The sequence below is a fragment of the Anser brachyrhynchus genome (assembly GCF_964034855.1).
Source record: "Anser brachyrhynchus genome assembly, chromosome: 12".
NCBI lineage: Eukaryota > Metazoa > Chordata > Aves > Anseriformes > Anatidae > Anser > Anser brachyrhynchus.
In genome coordinates this window covers 19,334,561-19,347,556 of record NC_137707.1, presented here as the reverse complement: position 1 = coordinate 19,347,556, position 12,996 = coordinate 19,334,561, and the positions used below count along the sequence as shown (strand labels likewise).

Sequence of the window (12,996 nt, the reverse complement as noted above, 5' to 3'; positions counted from 1 at the left end):
TTCTGCATCTCTTGGAACAATTGGAAAGCTGAGGGACATGGAGCTAGTTCAAGAAGCTCTTGAAGTTCTTTCAAGCAACAAAAAGTTGCTTGAACATCTGAAAAAAAAATCATTAAGATCTTTCTCATAGTGGACAAAAAGTACTTTCTTACAATGTAGTCACAGAAATAAATGAATGAATAAATAAAAAACCAAACACACAACAACCTGTTTTGACTGGAACTTTTTAGAGCTATTGCAATGCCTGGGTTGAAAAATGAAAGTTATATTTTTGTTTTAAATCTTCTATTGATGAAACGCTGTAGCACTTACTGTTTTTAGACCTTTTTATCTTCTCTTAAGTAATAGTGCAGGGTGTACCCCTGAATGTGAGGGTTTCTGACTCTTAAAGACTTCCATTATAATTTTTGTGGATATTTCTTTTTTGTTCCTTTTTTTTTTTTCCCCTTGGACAACAGAGTTGTTCTCTTTAGGTTATACTATGGGGATATAACAATGGCTGTTTGCTTATGAGTGGAGAAGTATGAAAATGGCCTTACACACACTGTTACAAAAAGACTTAGCCATAGCCATTTGGTGTAGATTTGGTTTATTTGAACTTCCTGAAACTGTTACCATGTGTTAAGAAATTGGAAGTAGGAGCTTAGTTAGGAGCTAAGGATCTTAGGTAATGATCAGACATTATACATACATTGTCAGTATTTCAGAAGAAACATTTATCTACAATCTTTACCTTCTCAATAATCTCAAGCACCAGTAAATGTGGCTCCTTTTTTTTTTTTTTTTCAAATGATATTTTACTAAATTCTGAAGTGGATGAATAAATCGCTGAAGCAAAGCGAGTTTAAATAGTCTGAGAATTTATTTCCAAGATACTTTGCATAAGCAGAAACCATTTTGACCTTCAGTCTGCAGCAGAGCCTGCCTTTGTGCTTAGCTCCAGCTGTGTTCCAATAGCTCTGAGAAATCCTGCTGAGCCCCTCAGGAGGAACTGCACCTGCAACTACACTTAGTGCAACCTGCACAAATCACTGGTGACAGACTGCTCAACATTTCCATGCAGATATTTCCACTCACACTGTGCATACTGGGAGAAACTAGTAAATATTTGTGTATATATACGTATTACTGTATCTGTGCTCTCACACATGCTTGTATGTTTTATGTCTTGGAGTATCTCATGATGGGGAAGTTGCCCTGTGCATTCATGCAAATACCCGGAGAAGACACAAAGTTTACTTGCTGGTTGTAGATAATCACATTGAACTATTGCTTTCTCCTCCTCTCCCAGAAATATAGAAACATTAAAAAAAAATCCTATGAGAAATCGTGCTTTTTTTTTTTTTTGATGTAACAAAGCACAGCTATACTTATGTTCAATTAATTGTATTGCAATCTTTGTTAGGTGCCAGGTAGAATAAAGAACAATTACGAACTGAGAAACAATTGGATTTTCATGTACTCTGAATTTTATGTGCTTTAATATAAAGGAGGAATGCATACATGGCTTTTAATGCTATTTGTTTACATCTTCATTATACTAGAATTATTTCTTAAAAAGCAGGAGTTATAAGCATAAGAATGCAGTCAAGGTGTAACCCTAACCGCTTTGTCAGCAAAAGGAGATTTATTTACACATCGAGAAGAGAATTTTTAATGTAACAAATAAATTGGCTCTTTACTTAATTTCTCATTATTTTACTTTAACATCCTATGCTAAGCTTCTTAAATTTATTCCCAATCTATTGTGTATGTCTGAAACAACAGTTATGAAATCTACATGAGGTAGTTAATATGTATGACTTTGGCACAGGAATTCAGATACGATCCTTACTAGTGCAGTACTTAAATCCTTAATTGTAATTAATAATAAAGATTCTGACATCATGTGAATATTCAATTAAGAGATTATAACTTGAGTAAATAATTCATAATCACTAGTAGACAAAAACACCTGGTTTCGTTTAAAATTTCAAGTTATAATTTTTTCAAAAATTTTTGGCTTTATTTTTAAAATATTTGAAAGTTCAAAACATTTTCACTGTAATATTGTTTCATTTTCTGATTAGTTGCCAGCTACTGGACTATTACGGCATAACATTATTAAAACAAAGAGCTGTTTAGTTTCACCAGCATGTGCCAAAATTTTTTCCTTTCTCCTTAAATTCCATGTTCTATTTACAGGGCTGCTCCTGGTCTGTTATATTTGTGGATTTTGATGCTCATAACCGTAACAGACAGACTCTGTGTTCATTGCTACCCCGAGAGTCAAGGTCTCATGTAAGTAATTAAACGGATTTCACCTTAACAATGTGTGGAGAAAATAAATGAATATGAACGTAATTCTTAGCTTTATGACAGCCAGTTTGTTCTGCTTAATAAGGATAGGAGTTTGTTGGGAAGGTGTTAGATTTGTGCTTCTTAAACATCACTGTGATGTAGATGTGTCTCTGAAGTGAAATCAACAGGGCATTCTTTATTTTAAAAATACTTAGGTTAGAATGTTAGCCTGTTGGTATCTTTCTGAATAATTTCAAAATAAAAATAATAATGATATGCAGTAAGTTAAGTAATGCTTGCAGTCTTGGTGATTGTCTTGTTTTTACCCTAGTGGTTCAGTTTCCGTTACAAATTCAGTGACTGCATTTTTGAAAGAGTACATTTCTTTTAGCTTTAATTTGTTCTTTTGTATAGAAAAGAAGCCTTTAAGGTTGGCTTTTCATTAATTGCAGAATATGGAGGATTTCTTGTTACTATAAGCCACTGTTGTAAGTAAGTATTTTATCAGTGAGTAAATCTAAGTGACATAAGTACAAAATAATCAAAAAACATCTATTTCAGTATTAGCATCAAAGGTAAATTTGTTCTTTGAAAGATGGTTATTTAATATGAGTGATAATGGAGTTCTACTGCTTTTTCATTCTGGGATCTAATAGCATTTTGGTTTATGAAATGAACTATTAATCTTCAACATTAATAGTTTACTCATTGTATAGAAGAATCAAAGCAGAGTGATAATACTGGATAATTAAAAGGCACTGTCAGCTAATTTTTTAGTTTAACGTTATAACTAACTTGTAGTGGTGATATACTACTTAATAGTTTTTGTTGTGTTTTCATTTTGTGATAGTTGCCAATAGTTCTTGAGAAATGCCACATGTATTTTTTCCTGAAATTATTCCCGTACTTCCTGAATGTAAATCAAAAATGCTCGTTTGTTACAGCAGTTGGAGACAATTCCTGAAAAAGCTTTTCAGAAATGATGATTTAATCATAGTTACTTCTCAGCATTGCACCTTTATAAATCGTTTGGGATTCTTTTTGAGCATAGGGTACCCAAATAGTTTTTTTTCTTCCAGGAATAGGCTGGAGGCTATTTTTTTTTGTTTCTCAAAACACAAAGTTCCACAATATGTTCATTTATTATCAACTGATAATTATCAGTTATAACAGATTATTAACTCTAAAGTAGGTCAGATTTTGAGTCAAATGAGTTCTTTGTCTTTCAAATCATATATCTGAATATTGGGTATATGGTTTATTCCTAAACATTTTAGAAGTCCCACTTTGCAAGTTACTTCAGTATATTAGTACTGTGATTTTGATAAATATAAGATTGTTTCAAATGTATATTTTACTGAGTAGGTAAAATAGTCTTTGTGCATCAAATAATTTTCAGAGATTTGATTAAACTTATGACTTGCTGTTTTCTCCTCTTCTTCTGCAGAATACTGATGCAGCTCTTCTGCCCTGTCTCAGTTATCCTGCATTTGCTTTGGATGATGAGGTTTTGTTCAATCAAACACTAGATAAAATTATCAGAAAATTAAAAGGAAAATACGGGTTTAAAAGATTCCTGAGAGATGGATACAGAACAGCACTGGAGGATAAAACACGGCGCTATTATAAACCAGCAGAAATAAAGGTACTTGGCATATATATATAAGGGCAAGTTTCGGTTTCCTGGAGTGCTCAGGCCATACTTAAAAAAAATAAATAAATAAAACAGATATTGCACCTTTAGTATTTGCAGTTGGAATTGCACAGCAATTCCCAATTGTCTCAAATGAAGGAGAGATGCATTTTGTAATTTGGCATGTGCAGTTTTGAGAGATTGCTAAGTCAGCAAGTTAGTTGTTGATTTGTTTTGTAATGAATGTGCTTCCATTTACATTTAGGGTATAGTTGATTTCACATAACAAATGAGAAAGTTATTTATCATTTTATTTAATTTCACAGCTGACTAGAGTCAGAGTGTATAGAAAACAGTTTTGCTTTTGACCACAGTGTTTATCAGTAAAGGTTATCTAAATGAAAATTTACTATTTTTACTCCCCGATAGTTTCTCTGTGGAAAATAAAACATAGATTATGTAAATACTCTGCTTGAGAATGAGCCATATGTAAAAGCACGGTTGAAGTGCCTGTAGAATTAAGAGGCTGTAAGCTAAATGAAAAGCTGGTGTCCTAAAATGTTTTCACATTCATCTTTGTCTTTTGTTGCTTTGAAATAGTTCTATAGGATATGGAAATGTATTTCCTGAAACTAAAATTTGAATCTGAAATAGCTGATTAATTTTTCTTCGTTTTAGCTTTTTGATGGCATTGAATGTGAATTCCCTCTGTTCTTTATTTTCATGATAATTGATGGTAAGTATGGCTTTGTTCTTGTTTTATAAAGGCATTACAGGCCCTTAGATGAAGAATACAAAATCATTTTTTGTCCTGCATATACAAGCAGTGTCTGCTGTAAGGAAGACTCATTGAGAGTTCTGCCTCATGGGTTAAAAACCAAGAACAACAACAGAAAAAAGAAAAAAAAAAAGACAAAACCAAAAAACACCCATATTTCAGCATTTGTAACTTGAACTCTGTTCTTACAATATAACTTGATATGCGTTTTTCAGAAGTTTAGATCTATGACATTCACTTCTGCATTGCTTTTTAAGTCTTAAAAACTTCCACAGTATCAGTACTTCGCAGCAGCACATGAGAGAAAAAGAAGTAGAATTGAGAATATAATGACAAACTGAATGTTGTCACAGATATTTTCAAGTTGGTTGTTCTGAGATAAACGAAACAGAATTTAGAAGAGAATAAGGCAAAGCAGAAGGCCTAGTTGCTCTTTTTAAATGCCTTTGCTTCCTGGCTATGTTTTTACATGTAGACAGTTGGTCTGATGAATAAATAAATACATCCTCAACTGACAGACCTTGTCTCGAGGTTAGGAGACGTACTAGAAAAGTTCACAGGATGATTTCAGGATGGAAGCTAGAACTCACACGGAAGGTCAGAATAAGAAAATCAGTAAGGGTTACAGCCATCAAAAAGATTCATTTGTCTTTCAGCTTTGTAAATGGATGAAAATCTGGCCATATTTCTAGCAGCTGTTTTTGCTCTTTAGTGTGTGAAATAGTTTTCAAATAAAGATTGTGAGACGCATAGAAGTCTGCTCTCTGCCTTGACTCCTGTGTGCTCACCCATAGATTAAAATATTTTGTTTGAACATGTAATAAGGTTTCACAGTTGATTTTTCTGAAGGAATGCTTGACTTTTTTCAAAAGGAGTGAAGCCCCCAAAAACCCAGGAGAAAGGCATTGACATTTTATGCTGCCCACTTACAGTTTTGGGAAGTATAAAAAATATAGTTGTCTTTAACTGAAGTTAGTTTCTCTACTTTTCTTGTGTTGTAAAGAAAAAGTACTAAATACATACCATGCAAATATTGTCCTAGTGTTTTGTTTTTTTCCCTGTAGCTCAATTTAAGCAAATAGTACAATTACATCAGTGGATTTTGTGCACTTGCATCGAAATCCACAAGCTTCATTAATGGAAAATTTGAAGTGCATACAGAGAGACTTAAACTGTAAAAATGGCTAAGCTGTTTATAATAAGATGTTCTGGTACGTTTGTTTTTGGTGAATGAGCTACTAGTTTGTGGTTTTCTTTTGTCTTACTTTTGCCTTTCAGAAATAACAGTTCCTAAGAGTGCAAAAAGACTGCTTTAGTACTAATTTCCCTTTGGGATGTTTCTCAAAAGGAAATTGTTTAGGACTTCATAGATAGTAGATATGCATCTGTAGCTGCAAGGAAGGATTGAAATAAATAAATCAATGTGTGTTTTGGGGGAGGATAATAAGTATTTGAATAGCATTTTTGAAAGCTTTTTTAAATTTCTACTCGAATCTGGAGGATTATGGTGGTTTTGTAGGATAAGGGAAACATGGAAAGGAAGGACATGCACAGGAGTGAAAGATGAAAAGTTTGACTTCTTTCCCTTTAAATGTTTCAAAACATTTCTGTTTTTAAAAAGATTACTCTTATTTGTCAAGTTCATCCAAGTTTTCCTTGATGAGCAGAAATGCTTTTGCTATTTTTGATGCATCTTTTCGTGTAAGAACTGAACACTGGTCATAATAGTATTCATCAGACTAATTTTGAGATGACTAAATTCTACTAGAAAAACATTTAAGATGCTGGTGCTTCCAAACTTAACACTTTTTCCCCTAAAGCATCATCATAAAGAGTTGACTGTGTATTTAACATCTCAAGATGTGTCACCTGTTCTTAATCTCTATCATGTTAAAATTACTATATCTACGTAACTTATCAATGTAAAGATTCCATCTAAATATCTTTGGGGGGGAATTTTTCAATTTACTTTTTCAAGTTCCTATTGTATTGATTTATTGGGAGATCTAGACAATTCATTTTTAGATCATTTTGAAACTCTGTCATGAATATTTAGAAACAGCCTATGTGTCTCCACCCTGGCATACAAGCTCTGCTTCTTCATTCTACTATAATTAAGGAAGTTATTTACAGCTAGCTGGGCTGGTTGCCTGAGATCTAGTCCACTTCTGAGCCTCTATAAGTTCACAGCTTTACTCTGTGATGTAACTTACAATTGATTTCAGTTTAAGCTAATAAAACAATGTCTGACTCATGATCCCTGTGAGATTTAGCTGTGGTAATAAGCAAGCAGTTAGTTTAGTGTTGTACTTTTTCATGAACAATTTAGTCTGTAGGCACTGCACCACAGAACAATAAACACTAGATTTTTCTTTTATGAACACTAAATTCACAGAACAGTTATTTCTTTCATTGAATTAATTATTGTTTGGTTTTTTTTGTAGGCGTTTTTAGAGGAAATTTTGCACAAGTAAAGGAATATCAGGATCTTCTGGATCCTTTGCTTCAACATACATCTGAAGGTATAATTTGATAATTGTTCTTTCAAAACACTATTCTTTTTGGTCTGAAACTATAAAAAATACTTACACTATTAATGGATGTTGCAGTAAACAAAAAGGGAAATAATAATATCACTGTTTCATGATAGCAAAATACTAATATTGAAATAATCTCTTGCAAGCATTATTTAATTGTTTGACCATTTTTGGCCAACAAGTTGTCTAGTACTGAGGTGACTATTAAATGAAGGGAGAAAACCCAAGGTGTTTTGCTCTAATGCAGCTTTCATTTCTTTTGGGTATGGTTTCTTATCTGTAGTGCATTTTTGTTTCAGTGAAAACATTTTTGTATAGTACAGATGGTGTATGTATTGTGGGAAAAAATTCAGTGGAAATGTTTGGTGAAAAATAAAGTAGTTTATTCTAGTTCTCGGTTTCCGACACTGATTGTGGTTTTGAGAGAAAATGATGAATGACAACAGTCTGTCTGCTCAAATAGCTACCCGGATAACACTTCAGCTTTATTAGGGGAATACAATCAAATAATAATGGAAATAGAATTTGATTTATTTACTTACTGTACTTATTTTAAAACTCCATAGGGTGTCCTGTTGTACCCAAGTATTACTATGTGCCAGCTGATTTTGTTGAACTGGAAAAGAAGAATCCTGGTAGTCAGAAACGATTTCCTAGTAACAGTGGACGTGATGGAAAGTTTTTCTTGTGGGGACAGGCAGTTTACATCATTGCAAAGCTCCTGGGTAAGAGGCTGAAGAAATTCTAACAGGTTTTGACTCAACACAGATAAAGGATATTTATCTCGTTAATGTTTTTCTTGAATCTGAACAAACATACTGGCTTGAATTTCGAAAGGACTCCAGGTAGTATGGGTAGCATGTGTGTCTTCTGCTTTGGTACATATGTGATGGGCAAAAATTGCTTTTTGTTCTTCATGTTGAATTTTTATGCTGCATGCAGCATGCTATGAAGCTTACTGGTATATTTTATAGAATACTGAAAATCTTCTAAACGCAATAGCCTTCTCATATGTTGTTTCTTTTCCTGACATTCCCTCGTATTTTGCATGCAGTAATGCTATTTTTCAAGAGAATTTTTTTGTTGCTTTGGTTGAGGAAGTTTGTCAAGCTTTCACGATAGGGTCTCTGTTGTAGAAGAAGAGAAAATAATGCCCGGCCACTAGGTATTCAGCTGTTCCATGCAATTGAAAATTCATTCTTTTTTTATCATTTACTGGCTGCCTTTTCTTATATTTTTTTACATGCTTTTTGTTGATTCTGTGCTCCCTAGAAATTAGGTATGAGATTTTAGGATTTTTTTTTTTTAGTATAGACCAAATTGGATTCCAGTAAATATGTATTTCTGATAATGGCAATGAACATACACTGAGTGTTTACTTTTAAATAAAAGCGTAAGTATTTAAAATTAGCTTAAATTACATATTATTCTGTTATTACTCATCTTCAATAAGAAATGATTTTGACTACATATGTAAATTTCTCAGCAGTGTAAGTCAATTTAAAAAAACGAGGAGATAGAACAACTATTCTGGGAACAGCTCTTCCTTTTAAGTACTATTAGGCAGAGGCCATTGGTCTTGCAGTTGTTTGGTTAATCAATTTTATAGTGTCATCAGTACTGCAAATAATTTAAGTAGCACTCATGCCTTTAGCCAGCATGAGAAGTCTGATTGCATGCATCTGAAAACAGATGACTGTTTTCCTTAAAATGTGTTTTGGTCACTGATGGGTTAGTATATTAATAAATTCTACATTTTTTAAATCTTTTTAAAAATAATCTAGCTTGTTTTTTAAATGCAACCACCTGGACATAGCCTGTGACTCTGCAGGAAGAGTCCAGAGCAGGGAGCTGGGTCCTTCCCCGCAGGAGCCAGGCTGCATTCTGGCAGCAGGCGGCTGAGGGAGAGGCTTGCAGGATCTGGTGGCTGAGAACCACTGGCACAGCTCCCAGCAGCGGCAGGCTCCTTCTTGGCTTCTTCAGTGCACTACCCAGCCAGAGTGCTCTTCACTGCCTGCCCAAGCATTTGATTTCCACCGCACCATCTATTCAGCTCCCTGCTCCTGCCAAACACTGATAGGCCTGAGGCAGGACGTATTTTGAGTTTATAAACTGCTGTCTTAATTTACTACACAGCGTAGTATTCAGAAACTTCTTCCTTATCCGGATGTTTATTTTTATTGGAGTAGTTAATTTTCTTTCAGGAAAAAGTTTTAAATCATGGAAGTTTAGCTTGCTTTCCCAACCCTTCCTCCCCTCTCCCCATACCTGTGTAAAAACAACTCCACATATTAAATAATAGTTTTCTGTTAAAAAGTGAAGCACTATTTATAAGTACTACAGTACTATAATTACATGTAGCAAGAATGATACTTGAATCATTAAATGTAGTTTTGTAGACTGTCCTTTTGATACGTAAATCACTGATCTAAAACAAAGATTACAGCAGCAGAACTGACCGCATAAAACGTTTGCATGCCTCCTTCACAGAAGCTGCAGAAAGCACTCAAGTCATTCCGTGTTTTTATTATCATTAACTTTCAGCTGACAAATTAGTAAGTCCTAAAGATATTGATCCCATCGGACGTTATGTACCTCCACAAGATCAGCGGAATGTTAGCATGAGATTTTCAAACCAGGTAAGCCTAACCTTAGTATTACAGTGTTTTTGCTAAAAACATATTATCAATGTATTATGTAGTCCTCTAATATTAGAATGAAAGTGCTAGGAAAATTCAAGATTGTATGTATATTTATAGATGGAGAATTACTTCTAAAAGGAAGATTTTAACATCTGGGGTTTTTGGGAAGTGGTACGTTTGCTTTCAAATTAAGTGATACAATCAAAATGATACATATTATAAGTTTAAATAGCTGCTAATCATTGCATTTCTTTGAGTTGTAAGATATGTCAGGAAGGCAAGAGGAAATTTAAGTTTTTTTATTACTTCCAGTTAATTAGCACCACTTCAGAGTATTGAAATATTATTTCTGTTTAGAGCTCCTAAGAGCTACAAGTATGGAGTTCTTTTTTTGGTGTGTGTGGTATATCCATGTGTTCCTGGATTTGGCTTACATCCACAGCAGGAATGAGTGCCCAGGGATGGGGAGTGCTTGGAACCTCGTAATTCAAATCTGCAGTAAATAGAATAACAAAGAAAGCAGGTATATATGTAGAGGACTTATTTTATTAAAGAGTAAGAACTGGATGTATGAAAATGTGCAATTAAAAGAAGTTTTTTGAGCGTTTTTGTTTCTCAGTATGAGAAATATATATCTGAAAAGTTTCTTTTTCAGCACTTTGCATTTGTTATTGAAGCATAAAATATTATATACTGCATATTAAGTAAGGTGCATATAAGCCTACAGAGGAAAAATCACTATGAAAACCGTTGTTGTTGGCAAGTAACCTTCCTTTCTCTAAAAATTACCTCTGCAGAGTCAGAGATTATTTCATTATTTTTGCAAATAACATGAAAGAACTGCGTTTTTACCTAATTTACTTCAAATCAGTTGTTTCATCTTAAAGTTTTGTTCGGTCCCGGGTGTAAAACAAACTTTTTAAAAGAATTTAAAGCTTTGAAAGAATTTCAAAAATTTCAGATACATTATTTCTTATATTTGAGAAACTTCCTACATTACAGACTCATACAACACTACCAATGCTTCTAAATGTAAACAAGTGGAAAAAATACTACAGCCATCATCACTTTCTCTTCCTGCCTGTCCTTCTGATATGGACCACGTTTTGATTTGATACATACAATTGTTCAATGTATTTTATTATTTCTGGTCTTTCGTGTTGCTCTTTCCTCAACGTTTAGCAGTATTGATAGAGGAGCTGTGTGCCAAGGAATCTTCTATCATTAGTTATGGACGAATTTTTTACACTATCCTTTTGTGGATGTAAAACCTGTTGTATTGCTGTATTGTACTGCCTGTACAAGCTGTTGAGCGTGAAGCATGAGATGAGCCACATACACATGTAAGCCTGTAGTTTCACGCTGGAGAAGTACAGTTAGGAAAGTTTAACTGTTCTGATCATTGAAGATCGCTCAATTAATTCAGCTTTCTTAATGTTACCCCTTCAAATTTCTCTGTTCACCACTTAGTCTGATATTACTCTAGTCAGAAAAGAAAGTGCCATGTTCTAGTCTTCTATTTTTCCATATAACCTTTTGAAAATTGGCAGCATTGATATGCTCTCAGCATTTTAACCTCTGCTAAGATTTTGCAGTTTTGCAGTCATTGCTGTGGCATATTATACAGGAATGTAAGGATGTTAATGTAACTGTGCACTGTAGCTACTAGCTCGAAACAAAGAGAACAAAAGAAACTAAGTAGTAACACTAAGGATGTACAATGATTACTCTAACATTGAAATTCACTTAGAATTTGTTCTGAAATGTATTTTCGTTTTTATTTCTGTAGTAGAAATATGCAATAACAAATCCGATAAACAAAACAATTTTTTTTGGACCAGCCGTTAATATGTTGGAAACATTTTACTGTACTGAAGAGGCTATACCATAAGGTTTGCTGCATATAAACTCTGGTCTCTGAAGGTCTGCCCTTCCTGTAGAATACAGGCCTATAGGCACACAGAAATGTGGTCTGATTGGAAGGACCTCAGTGGTTGTTTGGAAGGGAGTTTTATCTAGATTTAATACATCGAATGTCAGTATAACTAATGCTGTGAATTCATCACTCAGCCTTCAAAATCTGATAAAAAGAGGACAGTCTCATTTGCTGTGGAAAATTGTGGGATCAAATGAGCAGTATATTAAAAACTTAACGACCACTAATACTAAACTACCTATTCTATTTATAACTAAAAGGAAGTGTTTTTTCTCATACTTTAATGTCTCTCCTGAATTTATTTCTCAGTTTTCAGGAAGAGGTCTCACTATGTTCCATTTTGGGGAAACACCAGTGTGGTGCTGCAGCAGGATTCTCTTTGCTAGCTCTAGACTGTGTTCCAAAACATAATGAAGTCTGATGGCAGTCAGAGAGTTTCTCCTTTGCACTAGTAATTTGCTTTGTAAGGCTAAATGATCAGTAGCATTTCAGTTTAAATACCTTTCAAGTTAAAAAAAAAAAAAAAAAGGCAAACAAAACAAACAAAAGAAAAACACCACAAAGCATGGAATTCATCCATGCTCCATTTACTTTACTGAAAGAAGATAATGCAGGGCATTCTCTTTCAGTAGGGTTAACTCTTCAAAACTTCATTGCTCTTAGAAGAGCTATTTTTGTTGTTCCTGTTTCAATATCTCCATATCCAGAAGAGATTATAACAGTTTCAGTTGTTGGATTCTCTTTTGGGAGAATATATGAGGGTCTGCAGTCGTAACAATAACATATGAGAAATGTCGTGAGTTGGGGTGAGGATTTTCTGTTTTCGTTTTGTGTTTTACTGCAGCATATGAAAGCTGATTTATTGCTGTCGTATTAAATTTGAATTCAATAAAAATGATGTTAATAAATTGCAAGGTTAGACTAATTGATCTTCTGGGTTAATGTGAAATATAAGTATAGAGCTTCAATTAATTCATGATGTTGTCTGTCAGCATGCAGTGACCATGTCCTTTTAGTGTTTTGCTTTGTAGATTTAATTTGTAAAGACTTCACTTATGTTATTGGAAATGAAAGTTAATGCCCCCTGATGATGTTGGGAAGGGAATAGTCAAAATCGTGAACTGTTTATTTATTTTCAGGGAACTAAGTAACATACGTAAAGAAGGAAATAAAATTGCAAAGTATAGGTA

The 12,996-nt window shown here is 33.8% G+C and overlaps 1 protein-coding gene across 4 annotated transcripts in view; it reads left to right on the top strand.

Moving 5' to 3' along the window:
• The window catches only part of PHKB (phosphorylase kinase regulatory subunit beta), a gene marked incomplete at its 5' end in the record, with an annotated part of 74,965 nt that overhangs the window by 32,999 nt on the left and 28,970 nt on the right, over positions 1-12,996 (top strand). For all 4 annotated transcript variants that reach the window (XM_080552926.1, XM_080552929.1, XM_080552928.1 and 1 more), the window contains 6 exons: positions 2,185-2,280; positions 3,728-3,925; positions 4,592-4,649; positions 7,136-7,213; positions 7,795-7,953; positions 9,773-9,867. In XM_080552926.1, the coding sequence (XP_080409052.1) occupies positions 2,185-2,280; positions 3,728-3,925; positions 4,592-4,649; positions 7,136-7,213; positions 7,795-7,953; positions 9,773-9,867 (684 nt within the window). The remainder of the gene's footprint in view (positions 1-2,184; positions 2,281-3,727; positions 3,926-4,591; positions 4,650-7,135; positions 7,214-7,794; positions 7,954-9,772; positions 9,868-12,996) is intronic.